General features: G+C 33.2%; 2 protein-coding genes across 2 annotated transcripts; both read left to right on the top strand.

Annotated features, from left to right (window-relative positions):
- Positions 1-1,858: 1,858 nt before the first annotated feature.
- Positions 1,859-12,658, top strand: LOC123693472 (calcitonin gene-related peptide type 1 receptor-like). The gene is made up of 10 exons (XM_045638604.1): positions 1,859-2,024; positions 2,416-2,550; positions 2,923-3,126; positions 4,538-4,712; positions 5,025-5,147; positions 7,262-7,521; positions 7,940-8,144; positions 9,348-9,555; positions 11,398-11,578; positions 11,863-12,658. Exons 1-10 carry the CDS (start codon positions 1,959-1,961, stop codon positions 12,553-12,555), a joined length of 2,250 nt encoding a protein of 749 aa, XP_045494560.1. The 5' UTR covers positions 1,859-1,958; the 3' UTR covers positions 12,556-12,658.
- A 349-nt stretch (positions 12,659-13,007) lies between these two features.
- LOC123693473 (putative defense protein 3) lies at positions 13,008-16,880 on the top strand. Its single transcript, XM_045638605.1, has 3 exons — positions 13,008-13,326; positions 15,730-15,940; positions 16,788-16,880. Exons 1-3 carry the CDS (start codon positions 13,128-13,130, stop codon positions 16,876-16,878), a joined length of 501 nt encoding a protein of 166 aa, XP_045494561.1. The 5' UTR covers positions 13,008-13,127; the 3' UTR covers positions 16,879-16,880.
- The last annotated feature ends 243 nt before the right edge of the window (positions 16,881-17,123 follow it).

Here is a 17,123-nt window from a genome sequence, read left to right as displayed (position 1 = left end):
GAAAAAATAAATACACGTGATATATTACTTTACCCCCCCTCCCCCTTGTGATATTTCGTGATGTTTTGATGGACCCCTCCCCCCCTTTCGAGCCTCACGTGATTAATGGACAACCCCTTAGGGTTTATTTCACCATTAATTGCTGATAATGTCCCTCATCTCTCATTCTATATCCTAACCACGTTTTAGTATACATATTTTCTTATGTTATTTACCATTTTAACTGATAGATACACTAAACAAAACATAATATTATCAAAAAGCTATGTATTATACGGGTACCTAGTTTTATAATTCAACTTAGGTTTTCACTTTTTCCTACCTCTCCAAATATTCTTGTTCTTTTTAGTTAAAAAGGAAATAATAAAATTAGCGAACTATACAGATAAATTTAAAGTTAATTTAATTAAATGTTTTTACTTTTCAAATTTAAATTTAAATGATGTCTGAGAATGATAGAGTATCTACGAAGTGACGCACGTGGAATGCCACGAGTTTCTAATTTATTTTAAAAACAGTAGCATTATCTTTTTTGATCTTGAAAATATCTCAAAAAGAAACACAAACAATAGAATTATCTTAATTCGTTTTGCGATGAGAGCATATTTTTACATCAGAGATGACACAAAAAAATACCTACTTGTTTTAGTTTCCTGAAACTCCAAATGAACTTATTATTTTCAATTTGTGAGCCAAATCTGAAGTAGATATTGTAGGTACCTCACATAACCTCACCTTATGAATTGCCGATTTATCAAACCTAATAAAAAACTATCATTTATTTTTACCTGATTTATTGCAGGCTCTCTATTATGGGATATAGCAACAACCATTGCACCTGATGTTTTTTTTATTACGAATATAAAAAAGACAAACATTTAACTAAACAAAAGCAGAGTAAATATACCTACATAATTAATATAATGGAACCTATAATAATTATTGATTCAGATTCATCAATAATGATCTTAATTTGTTGAGCGCCTTTTATAACAATTTTCAATAGCAAAGAGTAGCGATATTCATTATTATTTTAATCAGGCGTTAACATTTAGCATGTGTCGTTCGCGGTAGAGATGCTGAATTCTGACAGAAAGAATATTATAAAGACTGTCTTCTTGGAAATTTTGTACACTTCCTTTGCTTTCATTACTTACCTACATATTTAATGATTTTTTAATTTCTTCATAGAAAAATGGTTGCAGTATAATCAGTAATGTATCTACTTAATGGTAGACTTTGTTTATCTGATTATTTTATGTCTCCAATTAAAATTGACATGAGTTGCACTACCTAAATTATATACCTAAAAATATGTTTCCTACTTCGGCTTTTTGAATCGTAGCTGTACTTCTTACCTTAGAACTTATTTTCATATTTTGGTCGGTACTCACAAGTCACAGGGGAAATACTTACACATTATTTAATTGAACCGTGGTTAGTGCTTGATTATATTTACTTATTAGTTTTTAATATTTTTATTGGTATTTGTCTTCTATGATATTTTTATCATGTGAAGTCTTCATTCCTCCGTCGTTAGGTTCGTTAGATAGAAGGAAGCATCTATTTAAATCAATTTGCGATCGCGTAAAATACACAACAGAATAAAAAATAACACCTAATTCATTAAAATGTGATAAGCGAATTTTTCACTCAGTCATTAGGTATTCCAATCACGGCATATTTAGTGATTAATTTCAGATAACAATTGATTGTCGAGTAGATAATTTGTAAACACTGCTGTTTAGGACAATCGTTGTCGTAGTTGTAAGAAAATATATTGAGACAATCAACAAAGCTGTTATGGTTTGCTCTCGTGCTCTTCGTATCCAAACGGTTGGCTGATGTGCTTGAGAAAACAATAGAGTATCAGTAATCAACGATTTCATGGACAAAGTGATTAACATATCGTTACGTCATTATGTTATTTCAATATACCAGAGGTGTAGTGTTTGATAATGTCTGCATATTGTAGAGCGGAAGTGATTTTGAGCTTTCTATGGATTTTTGCTACAGTTGGTGTAGTAAGTCTTATAATATGTCGCTAATATCATATTTATTTAAATAAGTCTAATAAAATTCTTTCTTCGTAATTGTAGATAGCAAAACTCCAATGCGTTACAAGTTTAAATATTTGTAGATATTTACTTTTAAGCAAATAGTATCCATCTATTAATTCTGATGAACATTTAAATGAATTAGTAGTTACTTGACAAAAACATTAACATTATTGAAGATTTTCCTATCAGCCATTATCAACATTGAAAAATTGCATTGTTATTATTGAAACTTTAGGCGCTGATAAAAGAACAAACAAATAAAACGTACTTTCAACTTTGCAATGTTGTGAAATTGTGAAATAACAATTTTCGTTAATAATTTAGACATACAGAAATAGATAGTTTTGTTTTGTAGGTTGAAGCTTACTTCAGCGATGGCCTCAACCCTGTAAGAGTGGACCTGAGTGTTTGGCATCAGCGCAACCCTCGAGTGGCGCTGCGAACTAACGACCAGCTCGCTTGTGAAAAACCTAATATTTACATATGCGAGGTACTTAGGAAATGCATAACATTGTTTCATAAGAATATTTTAGAGATATTTCGCCTACACAATAATATTATGACAGACAATGAAATAGAAAGGGTGTGGTTTCAACTTTCAGAATACCTACCTATAGGAAGGAAGAATCAGACATACTTAATATTATTAGTAGGTAATATTAATTAGGTACATTCTGAAATCAACTAGATCTATCATCTGTTATAATATAATATTTATCTACTGTTATAACGTAAATTTAATTTACGAATAATTCTTTAATTTGTTGAATTTCGCGTTACAATGAAATTTTCACCAACACCTCAAGCTCTACTTAAATCATCGTAATAAGTAATAATTATGTATTTACTACATTTTTCATAGGAACCACCAAACACAATATCATCAGAAATCGGCAAAACGTGTAACTTCCGTAATGTACAATACCATGAGCAAGTATACAGATGGGTTGCTGGCAGGGGCTGTCTGCTCTATACACCAGACTTCCTATTCGTGAATGGCAGTAATCCTATCAATTTGAATGCGGGATGCGTTTATGGGAATCTGTTCGCTCCTTGCTTGGAAGTTGTAAGTAGATACTATTAGTAACCTAATATTAATTAATTTCTAGCTATAGGTTACCTTACTTGAACATACTCAGGTATGTTAGGATTCGCACAGATTCTAGGCATCGCCACATGGTTGACGTTCCATGTACCCGGACTAAGCGGTTCGGATCGACATTCTTTATTCGAACCGCTAGGGACTGGAACATGCTTCCTGAATCTGTGTTCCCCGATGAGTACAATATGGGGGTCTTATGGGGGTATTCAAGAGGAGAGTGAATAGGTACATTCTAGGGAAGCACGCTCCATCTTAGGCCACATCCACAGATCACAGAAATGGCACATCACAGAGATCACAGCTTACCATCAGGCGAGATCGTGGCCAAGCGCGCCCCTATCGCAGCATAAAAAAAAGGTTAAGGTTATTTATCCCGGGTCTGTACCTGAGTTATGACTCTTTTTTTAATTTTATATTAATTACGTAGTCGAATAATTAACAAAATTTTTGCCTACCTACTTATATGTTAATTTATGTTTTTATTTTAATAAAACTTTGTCTACCAAAATAAATAATTAAGCGAATAGAGAAAATCTAATCGAATTTCGATACCATTTCAGAAATTATCAAATCATTAGTTATACAATTTCAAATATTATAAGGTACCTACCTACACTAGGTATACACTTACATACATTATATTAAAATACTGACATGTAAAATTATTATTTAATAACTACGCTACATATTAAAAATTATTTCCCAGTTGAAATGTACAAAAACATCAAAAAGTTTATTAAGTTTAAAATGGTTATATGATTAGCTTCATGATAACATGTAGATTTAAACTTATAATTAAGATACCCTGGATACTATATTCTGATTTTAATCTAATGTCTCATACGTGTTCATTTAAAAAACATTTACATAAAATTTTATACGCCACATTCTTAAAACGGTGGAAAAATTATATATTTTATTTTGCAAACAAAAGAAAAAATGCACGTCACAAAACATTTTAGGTACGACTATATTTCTGTAAACTGAAAGAAAAGTATGTACCTATCTACTTAAATACTTAAATATATAGGTACCTAGTTTGAAAGTGTTATGTTACGAGATACCTGTGTTGTTTTAAATTAATTTTCAAATAAGTAATGGTAAACATTATACCTACAATACATAATGCGTAACAATATCAAAATGGAGCAACTTTGTATAGTAATTTTACGAGTTTCAATAATAACTAAAAACTAAAAGTTTCCGTCGACTGAAACTTCAGATTTAGGTTTCATAGGACAATAGCTATTCCACAAAAAATTGTCGCCTTTAAAAAATTGTCGCAGTTTTACCAAATCGTCACGAGATTTCACCCTAAACTGATTTTGTCGAGCACCCGAAAAAAATTATTTCTTATTTTATTATTATTTAACAGGTAAAAGACGATGGTACTTGTGGATGTTTTCCTTTCGACCCTTCGTTAGAAGAAGTAGCGAATACGGTGCGAAATGCACTCATACCCTCTGCACATGGGCGCTGGGAGAAATGTTTTTATGAGGCTAGTGACTGTTGCAGCCACTTCATGGAGGAGAGTGGCTTTGCTGATTTTGGTAAGTTTGTCTTTATGTTGATTCTTAATTGTTTTTAAGTGGGCTAGAACATGTGTTAAGATTACATACTTCGTTCGAATTTATTTAAATTGAATCGAAAGAATATGATTATTTTTTTATGGGTTTACTTTAGAAATACGTCTTCACAACTATGGGTAATCGCATCAGGACTTAAATAATAATTAATAATTAATTTCTTAATAATCTAAGCATCGGGATGATGGATCTTAATATCAGCTGATTTGTATAACCCTAATTTCTTTTATAAAATTTAAATCCATTTAAAAAATTGGTCATGTTTTTAACATTTAGCAAATGAAGAATGTCCGACCACATTCGACGGTTGGACGTGTTGGCAGCCAGCTACTAAAGGCACCACCGCTAGTGCAGTTTGTTCAGAATTCGCGTATTCTAACTCTGGACCTTCCTGTCATCGTAAGTGTAACTTTGATTTAAGTAATAATTATTTTTTTATTAGGGTAAACGCAGCTATCAACGACCCATCGAAAATCTGAAGGTATTACCGACCTATAAAAGTAATTCGAAATTTAAACGTTTCCAGAACTATTCTAGCTATAGGTAGGCAAAGTTATACACGAATGTATTACTTGAGCATCGTATACTTTAACGTTAGAGTGAGTAACTGAGCAAAAAAGAGTTAAAATGCGTAAGTTGCTGCGGGGTAGCGTGGAAGCAGGACGTGTCGTACTGTTCCGTTGTTCCTTCGGGTAAGTACTGTGAGTATATTTTTAAGACATTTACAAACAAATGACATCTATACTTTAATTTATATTACTAAATGTCAATGCATTTAAGTGTCAATTTTTCATTTCTTACAACATTTTATTAATAAAAAGTAATTTGAAACGATAAAACTTAAAATTAAAATGGGACGGTGTTAGCTTCACCAGTTTAAGCCGCGGCAGGTATCAACGACCCGTAAGTCGGCAATGGCAGCAACGTAACTTTTTGTTTTATTTTCTTTTATGTTATTATATCACATTAACACAAGTGGTTTTATGGACCAGTTTAAATCTAAGCTATGAGTCTTCATAAAAATCTATTAGCGACTAAACTTTTTTGTCTAGTGTTGTGTCTTTTAGCGTTGTCAATTTATACAAAGTTATGATATTTTCGAGGATCCCTATCGAATAGTTACAGAAGTAAATCATTGTTTTTTTTTTTGTTTAAACAATATGCATTTGTTCATATTTTGTATGACATTAATCAATTATAATCTATTTTATAGTCTGATGATCAAATGAATTAAAATAACCATTTTTTTATGGGTCGGTAATACAATTTAGGTTTATACTTACATACTTTTATACCGACCCATGTGGGTCGGCAATAGCAACTATAGGAAGCTATTACCGATCGAATATAGATTGTTTAGTTTCTCATCTACAAATTCAAATTCAAATTGCTTTATTTGCAGAATGTAGAATAAAGATGTTTGTATATACAGATAATATTGATCCTTAAACATTCTGCTCGTAATTGAGCGTGCAAATATATTTTTATTACTTTTATGACATAATAGGTGCCTATTAAAAATTATATTTTTAGGTTAAATTTAAAAAATTTAAAAAAATTATATTTTTAGGTTTTTAGGTTAAATTAACATAAAACATATAATTAGGTATATTTTTTCCAGAAATGTGGAGCCACGAAAGCGGCGAAAAGTATTCAGTAAAACACAACTCGCCGAAGCAATCAATCAAATAGCATAACGAAATATCCTAGAGTTTGAAATCCTTAATTTAATATATGTACATATATTAATAGTATTATGTTGATTAATTTAAAAGTTTATAATTATAAATTTATAAAGAATAGAAAATTATAATAGTTTATAATTATTTAGTTCATTACTAAAAAGTACTCATTTGTTTTATTAAAAATAACTACAATTAAAAAATACGAATATATTTGCATTTTTATTTCATTTTATTAAGATCGGTAATCATCATCATCACTAGCTTCTATACATTCCATTGCTGGAAAAAGGCTTCCTCTCACATACGATCGGGAATAGCTGCATAAAAATCGTTAATAGCTTCACAGCCGTTTTTATGGGTCGGTAATAGCAACAATCGACTAAGTCACATTGTAAATTATTTTTTACAAGATAATCCTTTATTAGAATGTATTTGCTTCAATAAATACATTTTTTATACATAACACTAGCATATAAAATGAAATTATAAATCTTTAGAAGAACCAGTATACTTAAAAAATATGGTTGATTTTGAAATTGCCTTAGAGGGGTCGTTAATACCTGCGTTTACCTTATGTAGTGAAAAGAATATACCGTTAAAACATTAAAAATCTGACGAACCAACTGTTACTTAGAAAGACATAATCAAAATCGCAATTTGTTTGTAACACGATTTCTATCTCTAAAAAATATTGTCCACACATCCCGAAGTAGTGTTTCGAACATTTAGAGCCAGAAAAAGTCACGAGCTCTTTGTCCAAATAATAACTTAATCATGTTTTTTCCATACATTTTACCCATAGTCCAATAAATCGAACTTGATCTTCAGATTTCAGTACGAAGAAATGCTTCCAAAACGGTACATGGGAGTTACAAACCGACTACACCACGTGCAGTATAACCCCTCGTCTCTTAAGCCGGTACCGTTTTTATATCGGAATGCTGTCCTTTTCCGTAATTTTCTGTATACCGGCCATATTTATCTTCTTCTTCTATAAGAGATTGAGGATCACGAGGGTCGTGATGCACAGGAATCTGCTGATCGCGATCGTGATACGGAATCTGCTGGTTATTATTGGGCGGAGTGAGGTGAGTTTGAAAACGATATCTTAATATCAGCTGTGTTTAGATGTTTACGTTCACACTTTTAGAGACATACCATTTTCTATTGTTAACCTATTTTTTTCTGACATATCATCTATGTATTAGAAATCTATATCAGAACTCTAGAATCTGCTAGGATATAATCATTGGTAGCTTTCCTAATCTATACTAATATTATAAAGCTGAAGAGTTTGTTTGAACGCGCTAATCTCAGGAAGTAGGTACTGTTCCAATTTGAAAAATTATTTTTGTGTTAGATAGCCAATCTATCGAGGAAGGCTATAGGATATAATAGGAGTCCATACTAAGCTTTCGCTTGTGTTATGAAAACCAGATCGCTGATAAACATACATAATCGTCTGTCTCCATCCTTTAAAATAATTTATCCATTATCCTCATACAGATTTACATGGAAGAACTAAAAGGTTCCGGCAGTACAGCCATGTCCCGGAACTCGGTACTATGCCGTATTCTATCCACGGGCGAAAGAGTAGCTGCTGGCGCGGTGTTTGCCGCCATGTTGTTGGAAGGATTGTACTTACATCGGTTAATTGTAGCTGTGTTTAGAAGGAGAATGGAATTGGCATATCTGTATGTAGTGGCTGCAGGTATGGTTTATACACCAAGCTAGACATATATTAAGCTGCTATGTTCAGAAGTATGTGTTGCTATAGATATAGAAGTTTGTTAGGTTGGCATTGACTCGTAACTTGGTAGGATAGCGCCACGGGCTTGCTTGTGGCCATGTTGTTAGAAGGACTGATGGAACTGGCGAACCTGTTGACTGTAAGTTGTGTATCGTATAATGCTACTGTGTTTAGAAGTATGTGATGCTATAGGAGTTGGTTGGATCAAGAGTATCTCATAACTTGGTAGTACAGCATAATGAGTGTGTTTAAACTTTGAGGCCATGTTGTTGGAAGGATTGTACTTACTAGCTGTGTTTAGAAGGAGAATGGAACTGTCATATTTGTATGTGGTTGCTGCGGGTAAGTTGGATTGGGTATTATGCTGCTGTGTTGGGAAGTACGTGGTAGGAAGGAAGTTGAAAGGGTCAGCAGTGTCTCGTAACTTGGTGGTATAGTAAGGTGGTATAGAAGGAGAATAAAAGTGAAGTCCCATGTCCCCTAGTGGGGTAAAGGGCAGATGCATTATACATCTGTTTCACTGATCGATTTTCTTTAGGGACAAGTAGGTGATCAGCCTTCTGTGTCGTACCAGACCGAGACATTTTTTTTTCTTCGTCTCCACCGGGAGTCGAACCCAGGACACCTCGGTGTTACGCTCACACGTCAACCACTGTACCAAGGAGACGGTCATAGAAGGAGAATGGAACTAGCGTATGTGTAGGTATGTGGCTGCTGCAGCTGGTACGTGGAAAATATGGAAAGGTGTATTATGCTGCTATGTTTAGAAGCACGTCTTGCCATGAGAGTTGGTTGCGTCATTAGAGTCTCGTAACTTGGTGGGATTCGCAGCCATGTTGCTCGAATCACTTATTAATACCACCCCATTATGTCCGTGCATATGATGCTATGTGACAGCATGCAGTGTGCCGATGCTATGTGACAGCATGCAGTGTGCCGATGCTATGTGACAGCATGCAGTGTGCAGCATGCATGCGCGCTATCTTTTCTGTGTTGATGCTAGTACCTATATTATGTTACCTGCTGTTGATTTTGTATTATTATTGTTTATTTTTAATTTTCTGTTGTTTTTACACAAACTTGATTCAACTTATATAAACGGTAAATTCTTTCAGCATTAAATAATTTTTGCAAAATTTTTCTATATATCATCTTTCTATTCAGTGATCGCGATTCTCCCAGCAGTGGTATGGGCTATAATCATGGCACTGTACAACGACCACTCATGCTGGGTCGTATATACCGTGGACCATGTGCAATGGATATTAGACGGACCCAGGATTATGATCCTGGTCGTCAATACTGTGCTGTTCTTTGACGTGCTGAGAGTTCTGCTCACTAAGATCAGGAACACGGAGAATGCTAATCAGCTGTAAGTAATTTTTCGATACTATACCACATGGATATGGCCTTTATTTAAATAACACAACATAGGGGAGACCGGGTACAAAAGTAACGGTGGGTCGGAAGTAACAAATGCTCTCTAGATTTATCCAATGGGCGAACATCGCTTAGCTTCTGTCAGGTGATAGCCGAGAACGCCCCCCTTAATTGTATTCATTCGCCGCGTGCGCCACGCGCTGTTAGGCTGTGTGACAGGAAGCAACGTGTTTTCACGAATCAAAAGTACGATTTTCGACATTTTTTTATTAAACGTTTACGTAGTCTTAAAATAATGATAGAAATCTGAATGTTTGCATATCCATTCTTGATTAGAGTAATTGTATATTGCTCATAATCATTTTTATGTAGCACGTTCCGTTTTAAAGTTTTGTTGCACATCTTGGCAAAAATATAGCCGGGTACAAAAGTAACATAGCCCTATGGGTACAAAAGTAACATGTTATTTTTGTCCCATTATGATTAATATGTATATTTTTATGTACATCTTTACTTCAACAGAGTGCCGCGACAGCGCATTAGAACTACTGATCGAGTTAAACGGACTGACACGACTGAAGAGCATTTTGAAAGATAGTGCAACAATTAGAGGCCTTGCAAAAAATATAATATTTGCCATGTAACACTATATAGATTTATAAAAGCCGGTAATACTAGTGCAGCTACCTTGCGTTGATCGAGATTTACTTATAACAAGTAAAGTAATCTACGTGACTATTTAATCGAGTGCTCTGCAGTTTATTTTCGGTTATCTCCATCAACGAGCATAATGTGATTCATAATTTTTTTGATAACCTTGCTGAGGTATTGGGAAAGGTACCAATTTGAGCAAAAAGATATTTGGAATATGGACGAGACAGGGGTGACCACTATCCATAAACCTAACAAAATTTTAGATTAAAAAGGGATTAAACAAGTAGGTGCTATAACCTTATCGGAGCCTGGAAAATTAGTAACTGTTGCTGTTACTAAAATTAGTAACTGCCATTAATGCTATAGGAGAACACATCCCGCTTTTTTCGTATTGCCGAGGGTCCTGTTGGTTGTGCTGGAGCTGGGAATGCTAGTGGATGGATGCAGGATGTAGAATTTTTAATTATAAAAGAATGATTCCCTTAATTAATCTCATTACTTAAACAAATAATTTATCGATTTGTTTTGTACTATATTAATAAGTATTAATTTTAAAATACAAATGTTGATATGTGTTATTAATGCAAAGTCTTTAAAAAAATAATTTATTGATTTACCATCATATTATTGTATTAATTACCAACCTATTTATCTTGTTACTTTCGACCCACGACGTGTTACTTTCGACCTGCTAACGGGGTCGAAAGTAACAACTGACAATTTTTTTTTAAAGTTCGTTTATTAATATAAATCACTACATAATGTAATAAATTGAGTCGCTAGTGTAAAGAATATAAACTAAATTTATATATGGTTATATTAATTTAATGATAACAGTAACACTCAGTGAGAAATCAAGGCAAAAGTACAAAGTGTTACTTTTGTACCCGGTCTCCCCTATATATTTTCCTGGACAGAGGAGTCGGAAAGCGACTTTATTCCTCTTGCAGACTGTTTATTTTTTATTTTCCATTTACTTGATAGATCGATTTCTTTGATAACTACTTCTAGCTTACTACCTACTATTTACCTCCTGGTTAATACTATTTTCTGATATACTCGAAAAAAATTATGGGTCAATAATCCTAACTGAAACTAAATGTCTCTAAAAAAAATCTAAAAAATAACCCAATACCTTTATAAATTTCTCATATATAAAAAAAATATTGCTTTTTTTCAGGAGCACAGTAAAAGCAACACTATTCCTCATGCCAGTATTCGGTACACAGTTTATCTTCACGGCTATAAGACCCACGACTAGCAACTGTCTCTGGGAGCAAGTGTACTACTTCATAGCGTACACTGTGGAGGGCTTACAGGGATTCGTCGTTGCGTTGATCTATTGCTACGCTAATAGAGAGGTAACTATTTAGATGCCCATTTGGAAAAGAGATATCGTCTATTGTCTCCTTAATAAATTTTGTCTGAATATAATCAACCAATATATAAACCGGCCAAGTGCGGGTCAGCCTCGCGCATTGTGGGTTCCGAACCTGTTTTTATTATATTTTGTAACTTCAAATTCATGTACAGTACAGAAATACAAATGGACAACGAAGTGATCCTATAACTGATTAGTTTTTTTTATATGTGGTTCGGAACCCTAACAATACATTATAGTGTAAAATAAATTATCCTTTTTTAGGTCCTCGGACTCATCAAAGCAACTTACAAGAAGACAGAAAGTGCAGTAGTATCACGTATTAGAGGCTCTGAATACCCTCGTACAAGTGTTGACCCTAAATCCGATAGACGCTTTACATACACTACTGGGATGTCAAAAAACAATGAAGATAAAGACCCATACACCTACATGAAGCCAAAACTACATGTGGCTGAAATAATATCCATACAAGCTAGCGAAAGATTGGCAGAAATACTAGACCCAGTGTATGAAACAGTGGACAATGGTCTAGTTAATAGTGGCTATGATTTCCTGGATAGATCGGAATACGAAAATGACTACAACTTCACAAATGCCTCTAGCGTTTCTATTGGTTGTCAAGATTGGTTAAAACGCATTTCGCCAAATAGCAGTATTTACAATAGATCTGCTATAGAAACAACGAAACCTATAAAAGAAAATGATAATGAAGCTAAAAATGTCAAAGAATCAGAGTACGAAAATGATCCAAAAGCAAATGATCCCAATTTTAATACGGATCCTCAAATAGAGGATGTATACGAAATTCCATCTTTCAATGATTATGAAAACCATGACATGTTGAACGAAATCATACAGTACATAGAAAGCAATGAAAGAAACCTCGCATTGAATTCTGAGTTACTAGCGCCGAACAGAAAACCGGAGGATAAAATTGTTTTTGTTGATCAATAAATATTTTGCCATAATTAATCGCCGGCTCCATCGTCTTCTATTGTTTAAGCAAATCAGATGTACCATTTGATATTTTTTTAATAAACAGTACTTAATATTTTGACATGGTGTTTTATTTACACTTTGCCTAGGTCAAGAAATTTTAACTCTTTTAACTCCATCACAAATGCTCTAAGAAACATGACACTATTTTTGAAAAATCTTTAACCAATTTGATGTCCTATTTTGAATTTCATACCCTAAAAACCTTTCTTTACCTATGTCAAAACTTGGTTAAAACTTTTCCAGTTTTATACACTATACTTTTTGGAACTTTAAACACACATTGTACACTATAAAATTGTATTAAAACTGCATGTAGGTGTTTAAAAGGTAACTATATCATGTGTAATTATGAAACATACGAGTATGTTCGAAAGTCTAACATTAGCTTAATAGATGTTACAACTCGTTCAAATCCAGATCCTTTCAAAGGCGCTTACAAAAGTGAACGCAATATCTTTCGTGTGCTCAGTCGAACGCCGGATCTTAAGTGATTACCAAAAAGTCGATCAAATTTTTGGTTAATAGAAATGATACTAAAAGTGGTAGTTCTTGTATTGTTTTCTTGGCGGGTGTTGGGATTCCCCGATGGAGCCCCGATTGACGCGTGTGTAAAGGACCGGGCTAATCAGCCGAATCATGGACAACATAGAACACAACCGTTGGCCACTTTACCTTATCGACTGATGGCTTCTTCTTTAGCGTATGCTCCTGATTCTCATGTAACAGGTACATTTTATATAGATATAAGAACGAAAATTTAAAGTTAAATTTTTAAGGCAAAGAAGCCAATGCTAAAGTTGAAAATGCGCCTGGACTACGTAATTTAAGCAGATTATTATTATTTTTTATTTCATTATACACTACCTAGTTTTAAGGATTATAAGAAAAGAAAAAAAAGTTATTCCAGCTTTTCTTTATATAATCTATAGGTAGGTAACTAGTTACCTCAGCCATAGACTTACGTCACAGAATACATAATAGTAGCTAAACGCTATACCTACCTACGTATAGAAACTGCTGAAAAATTATGGTTGGATTGACAAACTTAAAGGGTAGGTACTTCCTGTGAAGATAGAATATTGAAATTTGGTAAAAAACATTTTAAAAATAGTTAAATTGACAACATTTAGCAAATTAATACTAACTAACGAATATTTATTATTTTGGAAGTTGTTAGATTTTTTTTTTGGACAGAGAACAGAGTTTACGCGAATGTATTAAGAATTAAACCTAGCTGATATGTACCGGATAATGTTTTGATTATTTGCAAAAAAGTAGGTATCAAATATTGAAGTTAAAACTAAAAAGTTAAAGCAAGTCAAACAGTATATGGTAATTCTCGGTTTGATTAGGTTCGTAGTCTAGAAAGAGAGATTGTAAGTAGCATGCTTTTTAGTTTTTCTTCCAAAGAACTACGTAATAAGAAATTAGATAGTTGTAGTGAGAAGGTGTAGATCATATTCAGAATTATAAAAAAATAAGTATGTGAATTTAAAATAAAAATAACTAACTAATATGATGACTGATGAGGCATAAAATGCCAACTTTTCGTGGCACTCAGTGGAAAAGCTCTATAATATTTTCTAGTGTTTGAGTCTTCCCGTGACCACGCTCGCTGTAAAGTGTTCGAAACGTCGGGAAAATAATATAATGAATAAAACGCGTTTAAAATCCGTTAAAAAGTCTTTAATTTCTAAAAGCTCTGTAATTTATATTAAATAACCGAGCCGAGCGGTTGCACCCGCGGACGAAACATATCTTAATATGTTTTCACATAATATTATGCTATTTATACCGTAATCATCTGCAAATTTTGTTTATAGAATTAATCATGTTAAGTTCATTGATAAACTTTGTTTTCGTTCTAATAGTGCGTAAGTTACGCAAGCGATGTTATTGTAGGTCACACACATATGGCAAAGTTGTTTACAACTGGTTTAAACTTTAGTTGTCTTGCATGTGTAGTGTGTACCGATAGGCGATATGATTGATATGGATGTTGCAATATTTAATATGTATTAACTGCCTCGTTAGATTGCGGTTGCTTCATCGTGTGATACCTATTTGTAGGTGTAAGTATCGTAGATGAAATATTCTCCGAATTAAATTGTAATAATCTCAAGGGCAGCGGGCGAAATGCCGAATAAATTAATCATATAATTAGAATTTCAAAATCGATTTTTACAAAGTAGCTGTAATAGTACAGGATACATCGCCCATTTATGCAAGTGACTACTATCAAGCTGATTTTCCGTTTGTAGCTTTATTTTGATGAGACACCGAATAATTTCGTGTACGAAACTCTCGATTGTGGTAGCTAACAGAGATAACAAGGATAAAATTTTTTGATTTGATGGTTCTCAAATATTTATTACGCAATTTGTAGGACAATATGTCTGTTGAATTATATAAACATTAACTAAGTGAAAACAAAAAAATCAGCTTGTTAGTAATCATTTATGATGACCTCGTTATCGATACACTTTGGAAAGGGTCCCCCTTTGAACAAACTATAGATTTTGAAGGACAAATATTTTTTCGAATAATTTAGGTTAACAATCTTGAGATTGAACAAAAAAAAATTCAGTTAGCAATAAATATTTGAGAACCATCAAATCAAAAATTTTTATCCTTGTTATCTCTGTTAGCTACCACAATCGAGACTTTCGTACCTACACGAAATTATTGGGCGTCTCATCAAAATAAAGCTACAAACGGAAAATTAGCTTGATAGTAACTAGCCACTTGCAAAAATGGGCGATGTATCCTGAACTATAAATATGTATTTATCAGTCAGTACGTAGGTAATTTAATTTTAACAGTTACCTACATATTACATAATACGGCTAATGAACCCTATAATCTATAGATTCTTAGCCGAATTTCATATAAACTTTAAAAATGAAAACATATCAGACGTGGGACGTTAAAATAAAGCGCGCTACTAATAGCGTTTAAAAAAACCATAACTCAATAAAACAAATTCTAGATCTTACATACACTTACATATTGAATTTAAGATAATAAAGGATTTTGAACTCATTTATTACTAAATTCTTATGTCCACAAAAGTTCAACTTACTGGTTTTTTGTCAAATAAACCAATCTATTAATAAATCTATTTCCCAGTCACGATAGCCGGAGCAGATACGTTCAAAGGGTTCTTCCTCCAAGCCCGTTCAGTGGAGACCCACAACTGGCTCGGTGCTTGGGAACAAACACCCAACACAACTGTACACCCAGAATGTTCTTCCATAACACACGCTGATCCAAGGGACAAGTACAGGGCTACGCTTGTATGGAGAGCCCCGATACATAGTCATGGAAGAGTTTATTTTACGTAAGTTGAAACATTTTATGAAGATAAAATAATTTCGTAATTTTCGGGTTAACTAAAGTATTGAAACGTCTTGTTTCATAGACTATAAGCCTATATGAATTATAATGTTGACAAACATTGCTTCACCCTTGTAAATTACGATCATTATAAATCGATAAATGAATGCTAATTAACCTTCAATTCACGCAGAAAATTGAATACATCACAAGATTTAGTTCAACTACGATAAAGAAGCCGGTATTTATGTGATTAAAGGTCAATACGAACATATTTGGGGCCATTACTCAGATTTCTAGAACTAAATCGTCAGGCCGTCTAAGGCAATCCTTTCACTACGAGCTGTATAATATGTTGTAACGTATGTAATGACCTCTGCAGCATGTGATGTGCACGCATTACAAATATATTGCAATCTAAAAAGCTAAAAATGGAATAAGTATAGTGCATTGAGATAAATGTATAAATTATCTTCATATGACATATACCTACAGAATATTTTTTAGTTTGGCCTAGTTCACAAAAAATTGCATTATATATCGTATCACGAATCATACGTGAGACAGCATGGAGCCTCATCATAACTCATAACTTGAAAATCTTTAGAAAATTAAAAATTAGCCCAAGATTTTCCAATTTTCGCGTTTAAAATGTTATCTGTATCTTAGATAATATAATAATTAATCTTAATAGTTCTGTATCGTTTAAATAACTAATATTGCATTTTCTATCGTATTCCCATCACTGAAGGTTAATTTAAAACATTTTTTTATATGATAGAACTTAATTAGCTAATTTATTATTATTGTTTAAATAATATTGATGCAGTATGAAGTAATTTTTGTTTCAGAGGCACAGTGCTTAAGAACTATGGAACATTTTGGTCAAATCTCGTAGCGGAGGCCCCTCAAGATCCCGCTGAACTTCAAATAATTGGATAAAGCAAAACATTTTATTGTTTTTCCAAAACAAACTTAGTACGAAGGAATTATTATTAGCTTTGCACTTCATTACATGTAAGATTGCATGTTATTAAGGGCCGATTTTTCAATCCTTGGTTAAAATGTATCCGTCTAATAAAGTATTACAGGAACATATTAAAATGTCACCTGTAAACTGTCAAATACGGGCAATTAGAATACATTTTTGAAATGGTAGTTTAATACGTTATTCGACGAATAATTAG

The sequence above is a fragment of the Colias croceus genome, chromosome 7 (genome assembly GCF_905220415.1).
Source record: "Colias croceus chromosome 7, ilColCroc2.1".
Taxonomy (NCBI): domain Eukaryota; kingdom Metazoa; phylum Arthropoda; class Insecta; order Lepidoptera; family Pieridae; genus Colias; species Colias croceus.
Note: the sequence above shows the minus strand (reverse complement) of the source record. Positions and strands in the feature narration are given on the sequence as shown.

What these genes read in the sequence shown, in the direction of transcription:
- LOC123693473 (XM_045638605.1), top strand. Translation starts at nt 13,128, where the DNA reads ATGATACTAAAAGTGGTAGTTCTTGTATTGTTTTCTTGGCGGGTGTTG. An exon ending in TCCTGATTCTCATGTAACAG is followed by an intron (nt 13,327 to 15,729) that starts GTACATTTTATA and finishes TCTATTTCCCAG; the next exon opens with TCACGATAGCCGGAGCAGAT. An exon ending in CATGGAAGAGTTTATTTTAC is followed by an intron (nt 15,941 to 16,787) that starts GTAAGTTGAAAC and finishes TTTTTGTTTCAG; the next exon opens with AGGCACAGTGCTTAAGAACT.
- LOC123693472 (XM_045638604.1), top strand. Translation starts at nt 1,959, where the DNA reads ATGTCTGCATATTGTAGAGCGGAAGTGATTTTGAGCTTTCTATGGATT. An exon ending in GAGTGGCTTTGCTGATTTTG is followed by an intron (nt 4,713 to 5,024) that starts GTAAGTTTGTCT and finishes TTTAACATTTAG; the next exon opens with CAAATGAAGAATGTCCGACC. An exon ending in TCTGTATGTAGTGGCTGCAG is followed by an intron (nt 8,145 to 9,347) that starts GTATGGTTTATA and finishes CTTTCTATTCAG; the next exon opens with TGATCGCGATTCTCCCAGCA.